General features: G+C 40.4%; 1 protein-coding gene across 1 annotated transcript in view; it reads right to left on the minus strand.

Annotated features, from left to right (window-relative positions):
• CLCA4 (chloride channel accessory 4) overlaps positions 1-23,264 on the minus strand; it is a 53,091-nt gene that overhangs the window by 18,809 nt on the left and 11,018 nt on the right. The window contains exons 2-7 of the mRNA XM_066268740.1: positions 16,822-16,962; positions 16,114-16,261; positions 10,650-10,758; positions 8,989-9,166; positions 8,441-8,656; positions 3,340-3,567 (exon numbers count right to left, since the gene is read on the minus strand). Coding sequence (XP_066124837.1) covers positions 3,340-3,567; positions 8,441-8,656; positions 8,989-9,166; positions 10,650-10,758; positions 16,114-16,261; positions 16,822-16,962 — 1,020 coding nt within the window. The remainder of the gene's footprint in view (positions 1-3,339; positions 3,568-8,440; positions 8,657-8,988; positions 9,167-10,649; positions 10,759-16,113; positions 16,262-16,821; positions 16,963-23,264) is intronic.

The raw sequence follows: 23,264 nt of genomic DNA on the forward strand, positions 1-23,264 counted from the left end.
ACCAAAAGGGAAAAAATGACAGATTTATCAGTGGTTTTCATGGACTGGGAGTGAGCGAGTGTGTAGACTTGCAGAAAAGGGTTTAGAATGTAGAAATCCTTAATAAACAGGGATCAGGGAATAACATGAACAGCCCAATTTCAATTTTTGCATATTGTGAGGCAAATAATGATCATTACATATATTGCAATTTGGGAGAAATATGGTCTGGGCCAGGCACTAAAAGCAAACCGAAAAACAGGAAATGCTTTTATGCACATACAGCTTTCATACAGTATCCCCAGGACGTTCCCCCACATATTTCATTGCAAAATAAAGATCTAAAGATGAAGCAGATTTCTTTTTCCTTCACCTTTCCTCTCCTGTATCAGTTATTTATTAAGCACTGAAGATGTGATAGTCACTGTCATGGCTTCTGAGGACTCAACAGGAATTACATGGTTCCTGCATTCCTGGAAACAGTGGAATTACATTTAAAAATATTTGTTGAGATATAGAGACAAGTGACAAATATAATATATTCTATAGTTCAAGAGAAACAACACAATATCACAATGCTACATTTTCTGGAATATTTGCTAGGCGTTGAATGTATTTTATACAATGTGTAATTTAATCCAAGTCCAAGCTCCCAATCTGTCCCTAGATCACTACACTACTACTGCTCTTACTACCTACAATTAATTTTTCCTTTCTTTTTCCTTTTTTATAACTGAGAGGAGGTTATATAGAGAGACAGACTCCCACATGCGCCTCAACTGGGATCCACCTGACAACTCCTGTCTGGGACTAATCAATGCTCAAATCAACTGAGCTATTTTTAGTGCTTGAGGCTGATGTGCTCAGACCAATTGAGTTATCCTCAGTGTCCGGGTCGACGATGGAACCAATTGAGCCACTGGTTGTGGGAGGGGAGAGGGAAAGAAGGGGGAAAGAGGGGGGAAGCAAATGGTCACTTCTCTTGTATGCCCTGACCAGGAATCGAACGCAGGACATTCATATGCCAGCCAATGCTTCATCCAATGAGCAAACCAGCCAGAGCACAATTTATTTATTTTATACAGAGCAATTTATTTATTTCATTTTCTTAAAATATAAATTGATTATCAATGTCTGATACTTAGAACCCTTCAGTAGCTTTCTGTTGTGCTTAAAATAAAATAAAAACCTCTTACTTTTTTTTTTAAAGTTTTGAAAGATTTAGTCATTGTCTGCCTGCTGATTACATATCATATCTTCTCGTTTGTCAAATTCCAGTGCCACTAGCTCTATCAATTTTTAGAATAATCCAGTCCTTTTCCACCTCTTTCTTAAGGGACCTGGCCCTTTCTTTTCTTTTTTCTTTTCTTTTCTTTTCTTTTCTTTTCTTTTCTTTTCTTTTCTTTTTTTTTTTTTTTTGTATTTTTCTGAAGCTGGAAACGGGGAGAGACAGTCAGACAGACTCCCACATGTGCCCAACCGGGGTCCACCCGGCACGCCCACCAGGGGGCGATGCTCTGCCCCTCCCGGGGGTCGCTCTGTTGCGACCAGAGCCACTCTAGCGCCTGGGGCAGAGGCCAAGGAGCCATCCCCAGTGCCTGGGCCATCTTTGCTCCAATGGAGCCTCGGCTGCGGGAGGGGAAGAGAGAGACAGAGAGGAAGGAGAGGGGGAGGGGTGGAGAAGCAGATGAGCGCTTCTCCTGTGTGCCCTGGCTGGGAATCGAACCCAGGACTTCTGCATGCCAGGCCGACGCAAGACCTGGCCCTTTCTTTTCTGCCTGAACCAACCGCTCTTTCTCATCCTTCAAATCGTAACTTAAATGTTACCCTTCCGAGAGGACCTCATGGCCTCTCCACCTAAGGTAGGAAGTGCCCCTACTTTTCCAGTTACTCTGTCACATCATCCTGTTTGGTTTCTTGGCAACACTATCTTCACAACCTACAATTATTGTTTTTGTTCATTTATATATGTATTATCTGCTTCCCATTGAACCTACATGTATCACAAGAACAGAGAAGCATTTCTTGGAACATGAATATATGTTGAATAAATTAAAATATATGTTTTCCCCCTACTTCCTACAATAAATGTATCTTGAATATACTGAAGCATGAACAACTCTGTGTGCTAGCTTTCATCATCGCATTTCACCAATGAGTTAATTGATGACTACGTGGATGAAGAACCATGCTTAGGTTCCAAGAGCTAGGAAGTGACCATTGGAGTTTTCATCTAAGACTTCATGTTAGAAAGCTACACTAAAATGCCATGGAATCATAAATGAGAGACAGTTTATAAGTGTTGTGAATAGCAGGGAACACTACATGAAGGAGCAAGGATTTTGAAGATTTGGTAGAATCTTAACATGCAAAGATAAAAAGAAGGAAACATTTCAGGCAGAGGAATTGCCTGGGCAAAGGGACGGAGCTCTTACTACATGGTAGCCATGGAGAGAAGCGTGTGCAGTGAATTGGTTAGAGCACAGAACACCAGAAAAGGGGAACTCAGAGGGTAAGAGGCTTGAAGAATATCAGACCAAGGAATCAGACTTAATTTATATACTCTGAGGAGAGAGTGAAGATTTCTAAGCAGGAAAATGACACATTTGATATTCATTATAAGCTCAAGAAGACAAGTTGGAAAAAAATAAGATTGATAATAGCAGTTGTGAATTAAATATTTACTGTGTAATATAATAAATATTGTTCTAGGTATATAAATATATCATTTTATTTAATTCTCATAATAATTCTATGAAGTAGATGTTCTTATTTGCCTATATTTATAGCTAAGGCATTGAGAGTCCAAGGATACTGAAAATGCCTAAGATCACATAGCTGGAAAACAGCAGTCAGTACTCCGATGTCAAAGCTCGTGACCTCACCAGAGTTCCTTACTCTATGACTACCAGTCCTTGCTACATCTGCTTTAATAGATAAACATCAGATTGTCCTAACTAATGTCACAAAAACTGAAATGTGAACTGGCCCACAGTGGAGTCATACCATAAAGCTTTTACAATGCCTTAAAGTTGATGACTTTTGTTGGTGAATCATTCTCATTTATTTAACTAACGTTTATCGAGCACCCATTGTTGCAAGGGAAAAAAAAACAAAGCTGCTGACTTCATTGGACTTATACTCTAGTGGCATTTTTATAACAATATATCCACCCATCAGTTTATTCATTGATTCATTCGTCCATTAAGAAAAATCAAGTGAATTTTTTATGTTCTTAGTTCTGTATTTCTTAGAATTAGTTATGTTAAAATTATTGAGCAATTATATGCAGCAGTACTAATAGAAAAATGTCCTAATAATAAAAAAACAAACAAACTATACATGCAGTATGGGTTTCACCTGAAATGCTGATTCAATTCCAGCGCAGATGGAAGTTCCTCCATCAGCTACTGTAGGCAAGCTATTCAAGAGTTGGTTTCTTTCATTGGGGCTTATTATTTGGACTAGGTCACTTTTAATGCTGGCGGTACTGTCAAAGTGCACCATCCCCACCCAGGTTTCATTCTCAACAATCTGCTGCAGAAAAAGTGTTGCTGCTTGATTCATTCGATTTAGGCGGTCATTAACCTGAGTGAAGAACAAGAAAAACAAAAAAGTGGTTTTGATTGGAAAATAATAGCAGATTACATAAAACAGATAAACAGAATTTGTTAAGAATTTTCTATCACTAGCAATTAGTGTTATTAAAGACAGCAAATTTTTTTTATTTATTTTTTATTTTTTTATAAATTTTTATTAATGTTAATGGGATGACATTAATAATTCAGGGTACATATATTCAAAGAAAACATGTCTAGGTTATCTTGTCATTAAATTATGTTGCATACCCCTCGCCCAGAGTCAGATTGTCCTCCGTCACCCTCTATCTAGTTTTCTTTGTGCCCCTCCCCCTCCCCCTAAATCTCTCCCTCCCTCCCTCCCATGTCCTCCCTCCCTCCACCCCTGGTAACCACCACACTCTTGTCCATGAAAGACAGCAAATTTTTAATTGATGAAATTAAAAATATGTTTTTTTTGTATCATGGAGCATATAAAGTATAATAAAGAACACAGGCTTTTAACTAGAAGTGATTCTTGGCTGCTAAGTACTCAAATAAGAGGTGCAGGTTAAGGGGGTTGTGTTGGAATTGAGGGGTGGTGACTGACATCTTATAGACTCTTTATTACTCCCAGGGTATCAAGATGAGACCATTCCCTAGGTCCCTGGAGACTAGACAACTCAAAAGTTAAAACTTCCTTGAGCTGCAGCTAAATTCTGAGAGGCCCTATTTCTACCCCTTCTGCTCCTAACCTCTTCTACCATTTCTCCATGAATAGATTAATTAGAATTGGTTCTCTGGTACTCATTAAGACTCACATCCATCTTAACTAGGTGAATGGCCAGGATGTAAATCTCTTCTTACATTTGTCTTTTCCAGTCCCTTAGCACCAACTTATCTGTATTACTTCCTCTTAACACATACCCAAATTTCCTTCTGCTCTGCCTGGACTCAAATTACAGTGAGAGGCCTCTACATCCCCATCTTTGAGGGCTCTCTCTGCCACTTTGATTTACTTCTAAACCTGGCTCTGCCTGCACCCTGTCTAGAGGAGGCTACTCATCTTCTCTCAGTAATTGGAGTATTAGAATGAACTCACTCAGAATTACATCTCCTGCTTTAACTACAGCTGAAATAAAAATTAGGCAGACAAGTGACTTTCATTCAAGTATTCAGAAATGCTTGATTTTTGGAGTCTGAAATACCATATTAAGGGTAGATAAAAGCAGAGTACTGTTCGGAGTTAAAAGTAGAGATTATCACCTCATGAAGAAAGATTAAATGTAATTCTATCTGCTTTATAATTGTAATGGTTCATCAGATTTAGTAGCTGTTGGGAAACAATCATATCTTTTCTGAATCTAAATTGTCCCCCCCCACACCCTAAAAAGACTAAAAATACTCGAAACCCTTCATTTTAATGGCACAAAGAATTGTGTATTGCATAGTTATAAGCCAGCCCCAGGACAAAGGGAAGCAGTAAAAAGTTAAACATTACATTCTTTTAAGAAATATTTTCTTTCAGTATCACATAAATAGTTTGAGGATTTCCATTTTCTTTTTGAAACTAGTAATCTGATGATATTTCAAAGTACAATAACTACACACACAATTTTTACAAAGAGGCTAAGATGACTTTTTTAGAACCAAGAATAATTAACCATACACGGTATATTACTCATTATCTTATGAACTTTGTTGCTTAATTTCATGTTCTGAAAACGTTTGCTTCTAAATTTAGTAAGAAAAATGAGAGAACGTCACAGTTGCTTTGCTGGCTATATATTACAGTGGATTATACTTAGAAGGACTTTCAAATGTGGATTTTTAAAATGTAGATGTATTATTTGTCTGATTTGGTTTGTGGAAAGTTTAATAAAGATTAATAATTTGGATTTACAGAGAGACTCCCCATTCAAGGTCCTGAAAAATTCTAAGTAACTAAAAGGGACATTAATTGGTAGGATCAAAGAGAGAAGCACACCTTTTATTATAGGGACAAAAGCCAGTGGCTATTGATGTCCCTGAAAAACCTTTCTTTCCCATTGCCTCCAGAGACCTTGATAACATGATAAGGCTGGTCTAGGTCTGGTGTTAAAAAAATAAATTTAACAATTCTTTTTCCAGACAAAAACAAAACAAAACAAAACAAGAACAAAACTATGCTGCATATCAGATGACAGGGAGCTGCTGTGGTTGATGGGTCATTTGGGCCTGGGGGGTCACAGGCAGGTAATGGAATGTAGGGGTTCATGGAACGGAATTTTGGAATCTCTGTACCACCCATGTGCCACCAGCAGAAGTCAGGCCACCTTTCCTGCTCTTGTGTGGCCGCCACTGCCCAGGCTGGAACTACATACATGGTGGTGATGCAAGTTGTACACTATGCTTGGTGCCCAGCAAAGGGGGCCCCTGGTTATAACTCAGACCTGGCTCCTTTTGCCCTGGGCTCCTGGCCCAGGGCTGCTTCTGCAGGGAGGAAAGGGAACCTTTTATATTTCATCTGTCTAAAGGGATATGGTTTTCTTACTGGCATAAAAGACTTAGGAGCTAGCAAGGCCTAAGCCCAATGCTCTAGATTCCGGAGAGAGCTTCTGACCTTACTCCTGTCCCCACTTTCTTGGCCTACATGTCCCCTGGGGCTTGTACTGCTTCAGCCAGGGTGGGGGTCACCTGGAATTAGCACTGGACAGCAGCATCTCTCTGGGTTCATTCCTGAGGGTGAGGTCATCCTCCAGCTCTGAAGGGAACTCTGTGAGGTGGGGCTGAACTGCCCCCTTCACCCCCACTGGCAAGCTTTTCTGCTTTGGTCTGTAGAACTGGGACGAGACTTGGGCACATTGTCCCCCCCCCCCGCCCCAACTCCTTCACTCCAAGGAAAAGACTCATGAAATGGCTTCATCTTCAAGGTTTTAGGGGCTTGATTTACTTTCCCTCTTAGGTGAATTTTAAGTGTGCTCAGAGAAGTATGGCTGCCCAAAGGATTCCTGGACTTATTATTTTGGGGGAGAAGGCAAAGATTTGGGCTTCCCCCCAAACTCCCTAGCTCATCCCTTAGATTTTCTCGGATAACCTAGGCCCCTCTGGAAGCAGGTGAGGCAGGGAACAGAAGGGCTCCCATGTGCCCTACACGCTCACATTCAAAAATTGCTAAAAATGTTTAAAAATGTTAAAATAAAATATGGTTTCCTTTTTATCTTGACAAATCAATGATAAAATAAAAAAGACATTAATAAAGCTTTGGTCTTTATATGATGAAATATCAAGATGGCTGAATTTAATTGTTTTTGCATGTTTGGATAAGCTATTAACATCTTGTATGAGTAACAAAAGACCAATATTTCAGAAATTATTTTATTCCACAATATTTTATTTTCTTGATTTTGGCAAAACACTAATTATGTTGTTAAAATAAAGATTTTAATGTAATTTGTGTTCAACTAACAGTAATAACAAAAAAGGTTACAAATAAAATGCAATTGTATTCAAAATGCTTAATATTTGAGTATATTTTTATCAAAATGTAAGTTAAAGCAAACATAACTTTTAAATTATAGTTTGTATATTTTAAGAGTTTGTTTTAAAAATATTTATATTATCTATTATAATTAAGAGACAAAATAAAAATAATACATGAATACAGCAACATTTTAAATAAAATTATTTAAATATGGCTGAATCAACTCAATTCTAAATATTTGATTAAATCTCATTTAATATGTTTGTAAAAATTTAATTATTAGTTGACTTTGGGTTATGGCACACAATGCAATCAACAGTTCAAATGCCAAGGAGATGTTCACCTAAATAGACTGTCATCTCTCCTTCCCGAAACTTCCCAGCACACTCGGATGTGCCGGTGGCTAGCACTGATGTTCTTTCTAAAACCCTGTACTATTGTGAATTATTCTCCACCCTTTTCAGTAACCAAATAATCCCCTATTTGTCAAATACATTGTTTCTGATTTTTAGCATACTCAGTTCTGGCTCAAATGTGCCCCCCTTCTGGGTGCTTTATCATATTACATCTTCTCTTTTGTATTTCACTATTTTAATAATTATTTATTGAGCACCTGTATGTGGTAAACCTTGTTCTTGGCAAAAGTGAGACAAAGATGAATAAGACATGGTTTCAAGTCCTAGGGGACATGGTTCCTAGAGGATATGGTTTCAAGCACTAGAGGAGCTCCTAGTATAGGAGGAGAGACCAGCAGAAGGGCCTTTAGCCCAACCTGGAAGACCAGCCCCTCTCCTGGAGTAGATAGGTGCCTGTACCAAATTTTGAAGGAGAAGTATGAGTTAACTAAGTAATGGGGAAGAGAAAGTTTCTCTATGCAGCTGCAAACGCTTTAAGGCTATGGTTCTCTATTCCTAAAGTCTACCATTTACTAAATGATGGGGGAGGAATGAGTGGCTGAATCGGACTATATCTTCCTTATGGTGATGCTTTCCATTTCTATCTTTAATCATAAAGAGGTATTTATATAGATGATAAATAAGACTGACTCTGAATGGACTTCAGCAATCCACTCTGTCCTCCTGTACGTCAAGTATTTCCAGTAGATAAATGGGGAAGGTGAGAAAACATTTCTATATTTTTATCTCTTGTTCTGATCTTCTAAATTAAATCTTTACTAATGAGCCTAAAAGTCCTACTCAAAAAACCCTCCATTTTCTGAAAATAAGTCTATCATGTTATGTCTTTTAAATTTTTGTGCCACTCTTTTTTCATTACAATATTTACTGCCTATCCTGAGGTCATGATTACAAAGATGTGATGGGACTTATGCCACCAAGCAAGTTAGAACAACCCAGATGAAGATAATGTTCAGCATGTTCTTAGGCATTCAGTCATCGTTAGCCACTATGTCTAGGAAATATGGATCCATGGACTGACTTACCATGCTTCCAGATTTATCAAGAACCAAGCACAGAATTCTTTCTCCGATCCTCAGCAATGAGAAGACAGGTGAAGGGGGTGATTGCACCATAGGCATGCTGTTTTTTATGTCCTCAGAATTGCTGATCACCTCCCATATGCTTTTGTAACTGCATTTCTCGTTTTGCAGGCTTGGCGCTTCTCGGTTATGGTTTTTTTCATTACAGAATTCAACAACCTAAAAGGTTAATAAAATGAAAGAAAATGTTTTATATATGATACACTTAAAAATGCAACTAAAAATTTGATAAACACAGAAAATCTGCTCTGCAAATATACTATTTATTTAATGACATAAGATTCATTGAGGATTCATATAATGGTAAGGTGGATTTTCAATAATAGCAATAACAAGTAACATTAGTTAAGTGCTTACAATGTGCCAATGTTCAAAGAGCTATGTATTAATACATATAATCCCTCAGGTCACCTGCACAGGTATTTTTTAAACATGATAACATGTCCTTTGATTTCAAATATACAATATGAAGAAATAATTGACATACTTACAGAATTGATACTTTGCATAAACATTATGGATGTCTTTTCAGTTTGATCTTTATTAGGGAAAAATTGACACTCTTTCTGATACAGTTTTGTCTTAGGATCAGGTCTGCACATCTTAGTTATACAGCTGTTTCCTTGACACGTTTGAACTCTATTCACACCAGTAATATGTGCGGAACACCTGAAAATATGTGACAGTCTTTGAGGCAACCTACCCATTAACAGTTTTTTGAAAATTTTAAGTGTTTCTATTCAGAATGATCCTTATATCAAGGTCTTTATTCTTATTTGACAACAAAGGTTAAGGATTTCTACCAGAGCACTTTCCCAAGAAGTTTCAGAGGGAATTTTAAGTGGCATCTCCAGTATGCAATGGCTGAGTTATCTGCTGAGATTAAAGTTGCTGCTGACCTGCTTACACAAATGGCTGTGGGTTCCCCTTTTCCAACCATCTCTCGTGGTAGCTGTGTGGTAGTAAATGCATTGCAGGCATCTGAACAAAGCAACTTGTGAAATCATTTACCCTCGGTAACACCTTAACTTAAAGTTCTTTGTTTTTTCAAAGAAGGGCTCTCCAAAAGAATAGAATGTGGCATAACTACAAGTATTTTGATTATTCAAAGAGAATTTTAGTCCAAAGTGAAATGTGGTCTGAAGGAAACATGGAAGTACTGCTAAGGCAGTAAAGAGTGGTGGAGGCATTTTAGACCTATGTTTTATTGCATGGAATTGGCCACAGGTGGCAGTAATTATAACATGCTGGGGTCTTTTCAATGTGTTTCCAGTTCATATTTAAGAAACAATGGCTAGGTTTCATTCAGCCATTTAGGGAATCTCCTACATATATGTATGCTCCTATTGCCTCAGAACTCAGTGAATGTAATCATGTTATCTATATTAGCAATCATGAATTTTTGGCAGTAGAAATGAGACATTTAGGGGAATATGATATAATCAAAAGGAACCAATCTAGTACTCTTTAAAATATGTGTCCTGAAAATGGTGCTATGGGCTGATAAAGGGTCTTCATTGAAATGGTATTCTTTGAGTTTGTAAATTTTTGATAAGTCCCCAGCCCCAGCAGGTCATTTAGAGTTGATTTAACTGATGGCACATAATTTTAGATAGATTTTCTCTAACCATTCTGTTCTCTTTGCCTCAGAACAAAGAGGATTGTCTATTAATAACTGTGATGTTATACTGGCATTTTAAAATGAATTTTATAAATCCCAAGAAATTCCTGTTTGGCTCCTTGAAGCTGCTTGATTTTCTTACTCAGCCAGCAGTTACCACTATTTATTAACAGTTTTATTTTCATTCCTGTGTAATGTAAAATGTAAATAATTTTGATCTTTCAGCATACAGTACAGCCCTTTACACAGAGCACAGCTTCAGTGTAAATGTGTCCCGGAATCATTTAAAAATATGTCAACTTGGCTCCCAAATGTTCTTGAAGTTATATATATTTTCAACTGGCGATGAGCTACTTTGTGATATATTTTCTAGAATAAATCAGAAATAAACAGAAAAGCACTGTTTTGTGATATAGCATCTATTATCTGCATTGGAACAAAATGAATAATTGGTATTTCAAATAAATCAAACTAGAGAAAATAGAAAGGTACATCCTGAATTAAAATTTAAAGAAATTTAAATGGCCATGCCTTGTTGCTTCAATTCTTTTTGACTTAGCGCTGTAGAAAGGCTTATCGTCATTGTACTCATCAAACACTCCCCAGCGGAGATGGGCCCACTCATGGACAAACAGTCTACCTGTAGGAAAGTATTTTAAAAACATGATCATAATTCAGGTGACAAAATTTATTCTTCAAATATTTAAGAAATGTTTTTTAAATAAAAATAATTATATTTGTTTTATAAATAAATGCCAATGTTTATTTATTTATTTTTTTTTGTATTTTTCTGAAGTTGGAAACAGGGAGGCAGTCAGACAGACTCCCGCATGCGCCCGACCAGGATCCACCCGGCATGCCCACCAGGGGGCGATGCTCTGCCCATCTGGGGCTCCGTTGCAACCAGAACCATTCTAGCGCCTGAGGCAGAACCCATAGAGCCATCCTTAGCGCCCGGGGCAACTTTGCTTCAATGGAGCCTTGGCTGTGGGAGGGGAAGAGAGAGACAGAGAGGAAGGAGAGGGGGAGGGGTGGAGAAGCAGATGGGCGCTTCTCCTGTGTACCCTGGCTGGGAATTGAACCCGGGACTCCTGCAAGCCAGGCCGATGCTCTATCACTGAGCCAACTGGCCAGGGCCTACATTTTTTTTTTTTTATTTCTCTGAAGCTGGAAAAGGGGAGAGACAGTCAGACAGACTCCCGCATGCGCCCAACTGGGATTCACCTGGCACGCCCACCAGGGGGCGACGCTCTGCCCACCAGGGGGCGATGCTCTGCCCCTCCGGGGGGGTCGCTCTGTCGCGACCAGAGCCACTCTAGCGCCTGGGGCAGAGGCCAAGGAGCCATCCCCAGCGCCCGGGCCATCTTTGCTCCAATGGAGCCTCGCTGCTCCAGGAGGGGAAGAAAGAGACAGAGAGGAAGGAGAGGGGGAGGGGTGGAGAAGCAGATGGGTGCTTCTCCTGTGTGCCCTGGCCGGGAATCGAACCCAGGACTTCTGCATGCCAGGCCAACGCTCTACTACTGAGCCAACCAGCCAGGGCCTACATTTTTGTTTTTTAAGAGAGCATATAGCATTGCATTGAATTATAATGTGATATGTAGTATATTATCTTTTTATTCTATAACATGTTAAATCAATGAAACATTTATGTGTGTATGTATGTATATATGTACGTATATGTATGTATATGCTATAGACAGACTAGACTGGGCTTCAGGTTTTGGCTGGTGGGGAGCAAAAGAATCTTACCTATCACAATGTTTTTTGTTTCTATGAAGTTCACTTCTACTAACAACATAAACAAATATGTAAAACATGTGGAACCAAAATTTCACGACAGCAAAATTAAATGTTAAAAAAATGTCTATAAATGTTCCTTAGGGATTTGATAATGAAAAATTAAAGATTAAAAACATTGCTGTAGGTCCTATATAATGTTGGAGATATCTAAATGAAGTGAATTATTTATATTACTTAACACATACAAGCATTAATTATGTGAAAATAATTATTATTAATTATATATTCTTTTTTTTTTCTTTTTCTTTTTTTTGTATTTTTCCGAAGCTAGAAACGGGGAGAGACAGTCAGACAGACTCCTGCATGCGCCCGTCCGGGATCCACCCGGCACGCCCACCAGGGGCGACGCTCTGCCCACCAGGGGGCGATGCTCTGCCCCTCCAGGGCGTTGCTCTGCCGCGACTAGAGCCACTCTAGCGCCTGGGGCAGAGGCCAAGGAGCCATGCCCAGCGCCCGGGCCATCTTTGCTCCAATAGAGCCTCGGCTGCGGGAGGGAAAGAGAGAGACAGAGAGGAAGGAGAGGGGGAGGGGGGGAGAAGCAGATGGGCGCTTCTCCTGTGTGCCCTGGCCGGGAATTGAACCCGGGACTTCTGCACGCCAGGCTGACGCTCTACCACTGAGCCAACCGGCCAGGGCTATTAATTATATATTCAAAACCATACTAGGTACTAGGAAAGATAAAGATGAATGAGATATATTCCTTTACTAGGATAAGCTTAGAGAGGAGTCAAAATAAAAATATTATTTTATCTAAGAATTTCAGGGTAAATGGAAGAATAAGGGTAAATCCACAGCTTGACATGCAGGAGGGAAAAACACAAGAAGAGGCCCTAGCCGGTTGGCTCAGTGGTAGAGCGTCAGCCTGGTGTGCAGAAGTCCCAGGTTCGATTCCCGGCCAGGGCACACAGTAGAAGCGCTCATCTGCTTCTCCACCCCTCCCCCTCTTCTTCCTCTCTGTCTCTCTCTTCCCCTCCCGCAGCCGAGGCTCCATTGAGCAAAGATGGCCCGGGCGCTGTGGATGGCTCCTTGGCCTCTGCCCCAGGCGCTAGAGTGGCTCTGGTCACAATAGAGCGACGCCCCGGAGGGGCAGAGCATCGCCCCCTGGTGGGCAGAGCGTCGCCCCCTGGTGGGCATGCCGGGTGGATCCCGGTCGGGCACATGCGGGAGTCTGTCTGACTGTCTCTCCCTGTTTCTAGCTTCAGAAAAATACAAAAAACAAAAAACAAAACAAAACAAAAAAACCCAAAAAAAATACCAAGAAGAATTTTTGTTCTAACAACATTAGAAAATACTTCAAAGAGAGTAAAAATAGGGAAGGGGAAGTTGGGAACAGTCTATTCTGCTACAATGTATTTATCTAACTCAAATTAACTCATGAGATCTTAAAATAGGAAGAAAATGTCAGTACTATGCAAAACTCATGTTTCTTCTTTAAGTCCTTACTATTCCAAATGTGTTCCTTGACCCAGTAGTGTCAGCATTACCTGGGAGATAACAACAAATGCACAATCTTAGGTCTACTCTAAACCTCCTGCATCAGAATCGAATCCCTAAATTACTCCTTCACACATTATACTTGAAAAACACTGGTCTACGACTTCCTAGGCATATGGAGTCAGATGAGCAATTGTAGGATTATATATAACCTTTGGTATAGAAGGAAAAATCCCTCATATCAGTTAAACTCCTCATATCATAGGAATTTGTTTAATTTTAAGAAAATTTAGTATGGCGCCTGTGACTCCCTTTTTACAGTGGTCCACTCTTAGACTTGCTTTATGCTCAGCTCGTGGTAGGTTGTCCTGCTTTTCATACCCACCTAAGTTAGTTAAGAAAGTAGATTTCAGGTCTTCACACACACACACACACACACACACACACACACGTGTGCATGCTTGAGATGATATGGAGTTGGTTTGACTGTAGTAATCATTTTACTATTCAGTAAGAATAGCAAATCATCATCTTGCACATCTTAAAAGTATACAACTTTTATTGCCAGAAAAGCAGCCCCTCTGACTTAGAATTCCATTTCCATCTATATCATTGTCCTAGTTTCCACTAACCAGATTCTCATTTGTAATAGCATTTCGCTCTGTGTGTGTGTATGTGTGTGTGTGTGTACTTTTAATATCTACTGTGATGGCAGTTTTCAGCCAAACTGAGCTACTATCAAGATGGTTCAAATGATCTTTCCAGGTGCCTATTATTATTGTTATCATTTTTATTACAAATTGCATACATTTAAAGACTCTTTTCTTAACTTTATTTTTCAAGAGCCATGTTGTTTTTAGAACATTATTTTTCAAAACGTGAGTTTTTCACAAACACATGTATCATATTATAGGAGAAACTCCTGTCTAAGCATGGCATAAGGACTGTCAATTATGGAATGAGGCTGAAGTGGGGGTGTAGGGAAAGAACAAGAGCTCAGTTGGGGATGCTGACTTGAAAAATTGGAGAAAATCCTCCTCATCTAAGGTAGGTGAAGGTGGGCATGAGTTTGGAAGTAGAGAAGAAGAAGGTAGGGGTTCTGTTCTCCAAGTCAAGGCATCTATTGATTAATGGGATTGAAAAAGTGGCTAGAGATCTTGAGAAAAATGATAAAAGTGTTAGAACAGCTACTGGGGCATGGTAAAGGGAGTTGAGAAGAGGCAAGTTCAACATGGCTGAGTAGCTTTGAGGGCTCACTAAGATTGAAAAAGGTGTTTTTGTAATGATATCCATTCATTTTTTAAATTTCTTTCACAATCTTGGAAACATTAGAAGCTAAAGGAAACCGGCTGCAAATGCAGGAGAGAGCATTTGGCAAGTGGAATGAAACATAAAAATAAGAGTGGTAAGGGAATTGAGCTATTTATACTTTGCTGGACCTGCCAGGTAGATAAAAAGTTATAGCTAGAAGGGAGCAAAAGATTAAAGGTGCTTAGTAGACCAAACATGATCAGACTAAGGTACAGGGGAGAGTTAAGTCTGAAATGGGATAAGATGGTGGAACTTTCAAGACCAGGGTGGGGAGCAGGTTCAGGTAATGATGAAAACCAGGGTTAACTGAATGTTTGACAGAAACAAGAGACTTAATGAGTGCCCACTGAAGGGACAATGGAAGAAGAGAAAGTGATCTTGGGGTATGAGGATTCAGGAATGTTTTTCTTGTGTGAAATAATATGCCTTAGTTCATTTAAACCAATAATCTTAACTTTTAGCTTGAACTAGATGAAATTGCTATTTTTTAATAGGTAAAAATACTCACTAATATACAAGCACATTTAGTTCAACCAAATAAGTTGAATAATAATCTCAGCAACTACAGGCCATGAGTGTTTTCTCTTGGCCAGGAATGGTCATCGTGATGCTGAAAAGAGCTTTTCACGCATCTGCCTTCCATCTAGACGGCATATGTGTAATATCTATCTAGCTGTGGAAAACTGGAAAATTAAAATTTTTATTTTAACAGAGAGAGAGACAGAGAGAGGAACAGATAGGGACAGACAGACAGGAAGGGAGAGATGAGAAGCATCAACTTTTTGTTGTGGCTCTTTGTTGCTGCTCTTTAGTTGTTCATTGATTAATTTCTCATATGTACTTTGACCAGGGGGCTATAATAGAGCAAGTGACTCCTTGCTCTAGCCAGAGACCTTGGGCTCACACTAGCAACCTTTGGGTTCAATCCAGCGATCATGGGGTCATGTCTATGATTTCACGCTCAAGCCAGTGACCCTGCGCTCAAGCTGGTGAGCCTGCTCTCAAGCACGATGAGCCCATTGCTCAAGCCAGCAACCTCAGGATTTTGAACCTGGGTCCTCTGAGTCCCAGTCTGATGCTCTATCTACTGCACCACCATCTGGTCAGGCTGGAAAATTAAGATTTGAAAAGTATACCTTAAGAAAAAGATTAATTATTGTTGCCCTATGTTCAAATTTCTGTAGATACTCTACTGAGTACAGTTATATGGATTATGTTATTTAATATTTACAACAATTCTATAAAGTAGGAACTCCTCTATTCACAATTTCACAGGAAATAAACACAGAGAGGCTTGCTCATTGTCCAGTAAAACACAGAGCTGGTAATTAAGGGAGTCAGGATTTGAACCTATAGAGACAGTTCTTGGCTCTAAGGCTTGTATACTTAACTTGGGTACAGAGCGACTTATTGGGATCATTGCAAAATATATGTTAACTGAAATTCCTACCTGTTGGTCCATATTCATTTTGTTTTTTTCCAAGTATGAAGTCAGGGGTGAAATGAATATATTCTCCTCTTCCTTCACAGGGTTTAAACTGCTTCGTGTATGGTTCATCTCTACCTTGCAGGGCAGGTAATGTAACTATAACGTCAGCCTGAGAATGTTTAAAAAGATTTTTAAAACATCAGAAATAGAAATGCTAGCATTTAGTCTAAAAACCTCTGAAACAGTCAATTTGCAACACAATGGAGGAACATCAGAAAATGTAATATTTTAAGAGAAGTTTTTTGGTCTGGGTTGGTTGGCTCAGTGGTAGAGCATCTGCCTGGCATGTGGATGTCCTGAGTTTGATTCCCACTCATTGCACACAGGAGAAGTGACTATCTGCTTTTCCACCCTTCCCCCTCTCACTTCTTTCACTTCTTTCTCTCTACCTTTCTTGTCCCCTCTCGCAGTCATGGCTCAATTAGAACAAGTTGGCTCTGGGAGCTTAGGATAGCTTCATGGCCTCGCCTCAGGTGCTAAAATAACTCAGTTGATGAGCAACAGAGCAACAGCCCCAGATGGGCAGAGCATTGTGCAGTAGGGGGCCTGATGAGTGGATCCTGGTTGGGGCACATGTGGGAGTCTGTCTCTCTGTCTCCATGCTTCTCACTTAAGAAATATATATATATTTTATATATATGAGAGAAAGAAAAGTTTTTTGATTCTTACATGTTTGTAGCTTTCAAGTTTTGGCCTCTTGTACTGAGGGTTTTCCTTCCAATTCTCGGGAATTAATATTGATACAGTTTTGAAAAATAGTCTTTTTTCTGTGGCTTCAAACAGGTAAGTAGATGCTGTAGTCACCATGTCCTGTTAGAAAAGGAAAAAATATGTGAGGATGGCCAAGTGACAGGGAACTAAATGGGCATAGGTTCATCACAGGCATTTCTGGATTAAGAATGGATAGAAGCCCTGGCTGGTTGGCTCAGCGGTAGAGCGTCGGCCTGGTGTGCGGGGGACCAGGGTTTGATTCCGGCCAGGGCACATAGAAGAAGCGCCCATTTGCTTCTCCACCCCCCCCTCCTTCCTCTCTGTTTCTCTCTTCCCCTCCCGCAGCCAAGGCTCCATTGGAGCAAAGATGGCCCGGGCGCTGGGGATGGCTCCTTGGCCTCTGCCCCAGGCGCTAGAGTGGCTCTGGTCGCGGCAGAGCGACACCCCGGAGGGGCAGAGCATCGCCTCCTGGTGGGCAGAGCGTCTGGCTGGGTGGATCCCGGTCAGGCGCATGCTGGGGTCTGACTGTCTCTCCCCGTTTCCAGCTTCAGAAAAGAAGAAGAAGAAGAAGAAGAAGAAGAAGAAGAAGAAGAAGAAGAAGAAGAAGAAGAAAGAATGGATAGAAAAAGCAACTCTGCCACCATTCAGTCCAAAATTATAACTTAATCCTGCACATTTAAAGGTTTTGTTTTTTTTTGTATTTTTCTGAAGCTGGAAACAGGGAGAGACAGTCAGACAGACTCCTGCATGCACCCGACCGAGATCCACCCGGCACGCCCACCAGGAGTGCCGCTCTGCCCCTCCGGGGCGTCGCTCTGCCGCGACCAGAGCCACTCTAGCGCCTGGGGCAGAGGCCAAGGAGCCATCCCCGGTGCCCAGGCCATCTTTGCTCCAACGGAGCCTCGGCTGCGGGAGGGGAAGAGAGAGACAGAGAGGAAGGAGGGGGGGGGGGTGGAGAAGCAAATGGGTGCCTCTCCTAAGTGCCCTGGCTGGGAATCGAACCTGGGTCCCCCTCACGCCAGGCCGACGCTCCACCGCTGAGCCAACCGGCCAGGGCCACATTTAAAGGTTTTGAGTCTTCCATAATTCTTCTTCAAAAAGCAAATGCTTCTATTTTGTGTTAACAGATTGTTAACATGATAAAGAGCATAGACTTTAGAGTCATCTTCTTGGTTCCAATGCTGGCACTAGCACTTTCTTAGTGATAGACCTTGGCCACTTTACATAATGCTCTCAAGAGATTGGTTTTTTCATTTCTTAGATGGACTATTACTACCTATCAAGGCTGTCATAAACATGAAATGAGTTATAAAGTACTCTACACGTAGACAGTGATAAATCTGGTGGATGAGGAAGCAGCATTACTATTTATAAGTCTAATAGAGAACAGCTTTAGTTGATACAAGCTTAGAGCAGTTTGTAGGCATGTGTCATAGAGAGGTTTTCCATTATGCAACCATTCCTCCAGTAGAAGCAGCTGGGATGGATTGGAGCCTGGAGGTGGGGTGATGAAAAATTTATAGTAGAGGTAGAGCTTTTTAATCACAGTCAGAATTTGTTACTCTGTTATCAAGCTGAAAATAATGCCATCCTATAATGTTCAGTATCCTGAACCTAAAAATACAATGATTGATAAGAGAAACAGATGTATACAAAGACATTATGGTAATCTAATCTGCATGATCAAACCCACTGAGTAATTGGAGATCCTGGGTGCTAGATGATGATGTCAACCTCTTCATCTTGCTTGCAACATACCAGTCTAGATTGCTGTTTTCTTCAAGGCAAGTTCTCATTCTCCATGACATTCCTAAACTAGCAGAAGCCCAAATAGAACTGTCCTGCTTCAGGAATTTCACAGCTCTTTTCTGTTCTGTTGAAGACAGGCAGGTGTGATGACTTATATGCACTGAAGAGAACAGAAAACTGATTGGGTTTAGAACCATGAATTCAGAGATCTAAAGACCCAGAGGGGAGAGATGACGTCAGAGTAATGGCGGAGTAGGAAGCAATACCAATAAATCTCCCCCAAAACTCAACAAGATCTTCAACCAGAAACAGAAAAACCTATACTTGGAGCCTCCAGATGCTTCACAATACACCCGAAGGTATGGTCGAGTGAAAAATTGGCTAAATATATAACCAAATCCTGAAGGAAATAGGGAGTAAGAAATGCTCCGCCTTCCTCACTAACCTAAACAGGGCGGCTTTCTCTGGTAACTGTGAATATAGAAACTGAGGCGGGCAAAGGGGGTGAATACATCCAGGCCGCGCACAAAAGGCCGAACCAGGCTGTGGCACGGAGATCCTAGGGGAGGAAAAACTGTTCCTGTGGCAAGCCGGGCAATACAAGCTAACACTCGCGCCAAACCCAAACAAAGAAAGACAAGCGGGGCAGCCATTTTACCCGTTCTCCTGGTTGGTGCGCAGTTAGTGGGCGAGAGATCTCTTCCTAAGCCCCAGAAGTGGGTGTCCGTGTTGCCCCACAGAGAGGCAGGGTCAGAGGCCTTTCTATGGGCCGAAAGCAGAATCTCTGGGCAGCCCCAGCGCCCTGGGAAAGCCGAGCACGGGAGGGAGCGAGAACTAATTCCAACGGTGGAAATTTTCCGTGCTGGTGAGGGTTTCACTCAGGGAAACGCGGCCGGCCTCATATCCTGGTGTGCGCGCGCAGATAGGTAGTGAGCAATTCCTCCGAGTGCCTCGGCAGGGCGCGCCCGTGTTATCGCACAGAGGGGCAGAGTCAGGGGCCTTTGTGTGGGCAAAAGCGGAATCTCGGGCCACCCCAGCCCCTTGCAAAAGCCGCGCACGGGGACGGAGCGAGAGCGAATTCCAGCGCTGCAAATTTCCATGCGGTTGGGGGTTTCACTCAAAGCGTGAGACTACTGGCCGGATATCCTGGTCTGTGCGTGCAGATAGTGAATGAGAGTTTCCTCCAAGCACCCCGGAAGTGGGTGCACGCCTGTGTTACCCGACAGAGTGGCAGAGCCAGAGGTCTTTGAGTGGGCGGAAAGCCCGCCTGATTATGCTAGCAGCTCTGACTGACTGAGCCTTACCCAGAGCCCTGTGCTGAGTGGAAATAGAGTGGGGAGTTGCCAGCTCTTTGAACCTCTTACTATCCAGGCAGAGGCAGCAACAACCCCATAGCTGGATTATCAGGCTACTAATTAAGGAAGGAAAGACTAGGAGAAAGGCTCCAGGAACACGGACTCTCTCACTGTCGGAGCCTATGAAAGCTAATGAGCCTTGACTCCCAACGAGACTAAAGCACAATACATGACATTGCCATAGAGACTTATCAACTGCAAACCTCTACCTGAGCATGCCAAAGGGGCAGAACCTGGGGTACAGAGTCACCGACCAGGAAGAGGGAGAGAAAAGAAAAAACAAGAAGAGAACCTCTCAAAATCAAGAATAATCTGCAGGCTTTATAACCTATCCCATTTTATTATATTTGTTCGTTTGTTTCTCTTATCTTCATTCTTGATACTTTTTTTCCTCCTCCAATTTGGCCGATTAACTCTCTGCCGGTCTTACCCTCTCCTCTCCTTGAACTACACTACCCATAAGTGTTACATCTCCCATTATCTTTTTTCTCCTCTTCCTTTCTCTCTATGAGGGTTGCACTCCAAAACCCTTAACTCTCTCTCTCTCCTTTCTTTTTTCTTCATTTACTGGTTCCCTCTTTTTTTCTCTCTCTCTCTTTCTTTTCTCCCTCTATATTAGTTTCTTCCTTTCTCCTTTACATCTCCTCTCATTCAAACCTCAATAACAAACAAATTATCTTATCTGGGACTCAAACTTATGTTTGTGGCATTTTGGGGGTTTTTTACTTCACCTTTTTAACTCACTAGCAGTGCTCCCATCCCTGGCTCTCCATTTTATCTAGTTCTTGTTCCACTAAATACAATAGTATTTTTTTAATTTGTCCCCCCATTTTTCTGTTCTCTTATTCCTCTCATCATAACTCTTAGACAACACCAACACCTAAAAGCAAATCATTTTATTCTTGACCCAAATTTTTTCCTTATTTGCTTTTTGTGGGTCCATACCGCCCCCCCCCCTTTTTTTTTCCCTTTCTTTTTCTTTTTTTTTTTTTTGCCCCTTTATTACTTTTCCCCAATTCAGGACCTCCATCACAGGCATTGTTTGTTATAATTCACAGTTCACCACAAGATTTTCTCAAGAAAAAGAAGAGAGGAGAGGAAAAAAGGAGGGGGGGAATAATTTCCTTTTTTTAAAAATTATTATTTTATTTTTCTTTATTTCATTATTAATTTTTTTTAAAAAAAACAACTCTTTGATTTTTTACTTTTTTTAACTTTTTATTCTTTATTAAATCTCATTAGTACTATCAACAAAACCACCCTCAGATGCCATTAAGGAAGAGAAAATTGAATATCAAGGATACAAAAGAAAGAGAGGTAACAGCTAGATGAGGAAAAATCTATGGAGAAAACATTTAATATATTGGAAACCTTGGAGCTAAATGACAGAGAATTCAAGATAGAAATCCTAAAAATCCTCCGAGATATACAAGAAAACACAGAAAGGCAATTTAGGGAGCTCAGAAAACAACTCAATGAACACAAAGAATATATGTCCAAAGAAATTGAAACTATAAAAACAAATCAAACAGAGATGAAAAACTCAATTCACGAGCTGAAAAACGAAGTAACAAGCTTAGCTAATAGAACAGGTCAGATAGAAGAGAGGATTAGTGAAATAGAAGACAAGCAACTTGAGGCACAACAGAGAGAAGAAGAAAGAGACTCAAAAATTAAAAAAAATGAGATAGTCCTACAAGAATTATCTGACTCCATCAAAAAGAATAACATAAGAATAATAGGTATATCAGAGGGAGAAGAGAGAGAAAATGGAATGGAGAATATACTCAAACAAATAATAGATGAGAACTTCCCAAGCCTGTGGAAAGAACTAAAGCCTCAAATTCAAGAAGCAAACAGAACACCGAGTTTTCTTAACCCCAACAAACCTACTCCAAGGCATATCATAATGAAATTGACACAAACCAACAGCAAAGAAAAAATTCTCAAGGCAGCCAGGGAAAAGAAGAATACAACATATAAAGGAAGGCCCATTAGATTATCATCAAATTTCTCAGCAGAAACTCTACAAGCTAGAAGAGAGAGGACCCCAATATTTAAAGTCCTGAAAGAGAGAAACTTTCAGCCACGAATACTATACCCATCAAAGCTATCCTTCAAATATGAAGGAGAAATAAAAACATTCACAGATACAGAAAAGATGAGGGAATTTATCATCAGAAAACCCCCACTCCAGGAATTACTAAAGGGGGTTCTCCAATCAGATACAAAGAAAAAAAAAACAGAGCCACAAGTAAAAGCTCCAAGAAGAACACAATAAAACCAAATTTAAACTGTGACAACAACAAAAAGAAAGAGGGGGAGAAGATGGAGATTAACAGTAGCAAAGGACGATGGAGTGCAAAAGTACTCACAAAATAGTTTGCTACAATGAACAGGGTAGGGACCCTTTTCATTACTCAAAGGTAACCACCATTGAAAAAACCACCACAGAAGCACATGAGATAAAAAAGATAGCAACAGAGGAGAGATGTATGAAATACAACCAAATAAAAACAAAAGATAGAAAAACGAAAGAGAAGGATCAAACAAGACACAAAACTAACAGAAAGCAAGATATAAAATGGCAATAGGGAACTCACAAGTGTAAATAATTACACTAAATGTAAACGGATTAAACTCACCAATAAAAAGGCACAGAGTAGCAGAATGGATTAAAAAAGAAAATCCAACTATATGCTGCCTACAGGAAACTCATCTAAGCAACAAGGATAAAAACAAATTCAAAGTGAAAGGCTGGAAAACAATACTCCAAGCAAATAACATCCAAAAAAAAGCAGGTGTAGCAATACTCATATCGGATAATGCTGACTACAAGACAGGAAAAGTACTCAGAGATAAAAATGGCCATTTCATAATGGCCAAGGGGACACTGAATCAAGAACACATAACAATTCTTAATATATATGCACCAAACCAAGGAGCACCAAAATATATAAGACAGCTACTTATTGACCTTAAAACAAAAACTGACAAAAATACAATCATACTTGGAGACCTCAATACACCGCTGACGGCTCTAGATCGGTCATCCAAACAGAGAATCAACAAAGACATAGTGGCCTTAAACAAAACACTAGAGCACCTGGATATGATAGACATCTACAGGACATTTCATCCCAAAGGGACTGAGTATACATTTTTCTCCAGTGTACATGGATCATTCTCAAGAATTGACCATATGTTGGGCCACAAAAACAACATCAGCAAATTCAGAAAAATTGAAGTTGTACCAAGCATATTTTCTGATCATAAAGCCTTGAAACTAGAATTCAA

This window comes from Saccopteryx bilineata, chromosome 3 (genome assembly GCF_036850765.1).
Source record: "Saccopteryx bilineata isolate mSacBil1 chromosome 3, mSacBil1_pri_phased_curated, whole genome shotgun sequence".
Classification (NCBI taxonomy): Eukaryota; Metazoa; Chordata; class Mammalia; order Chiroptera; family Emballonuridae; genus Saccopteryx; species Saccopteryx bilineata.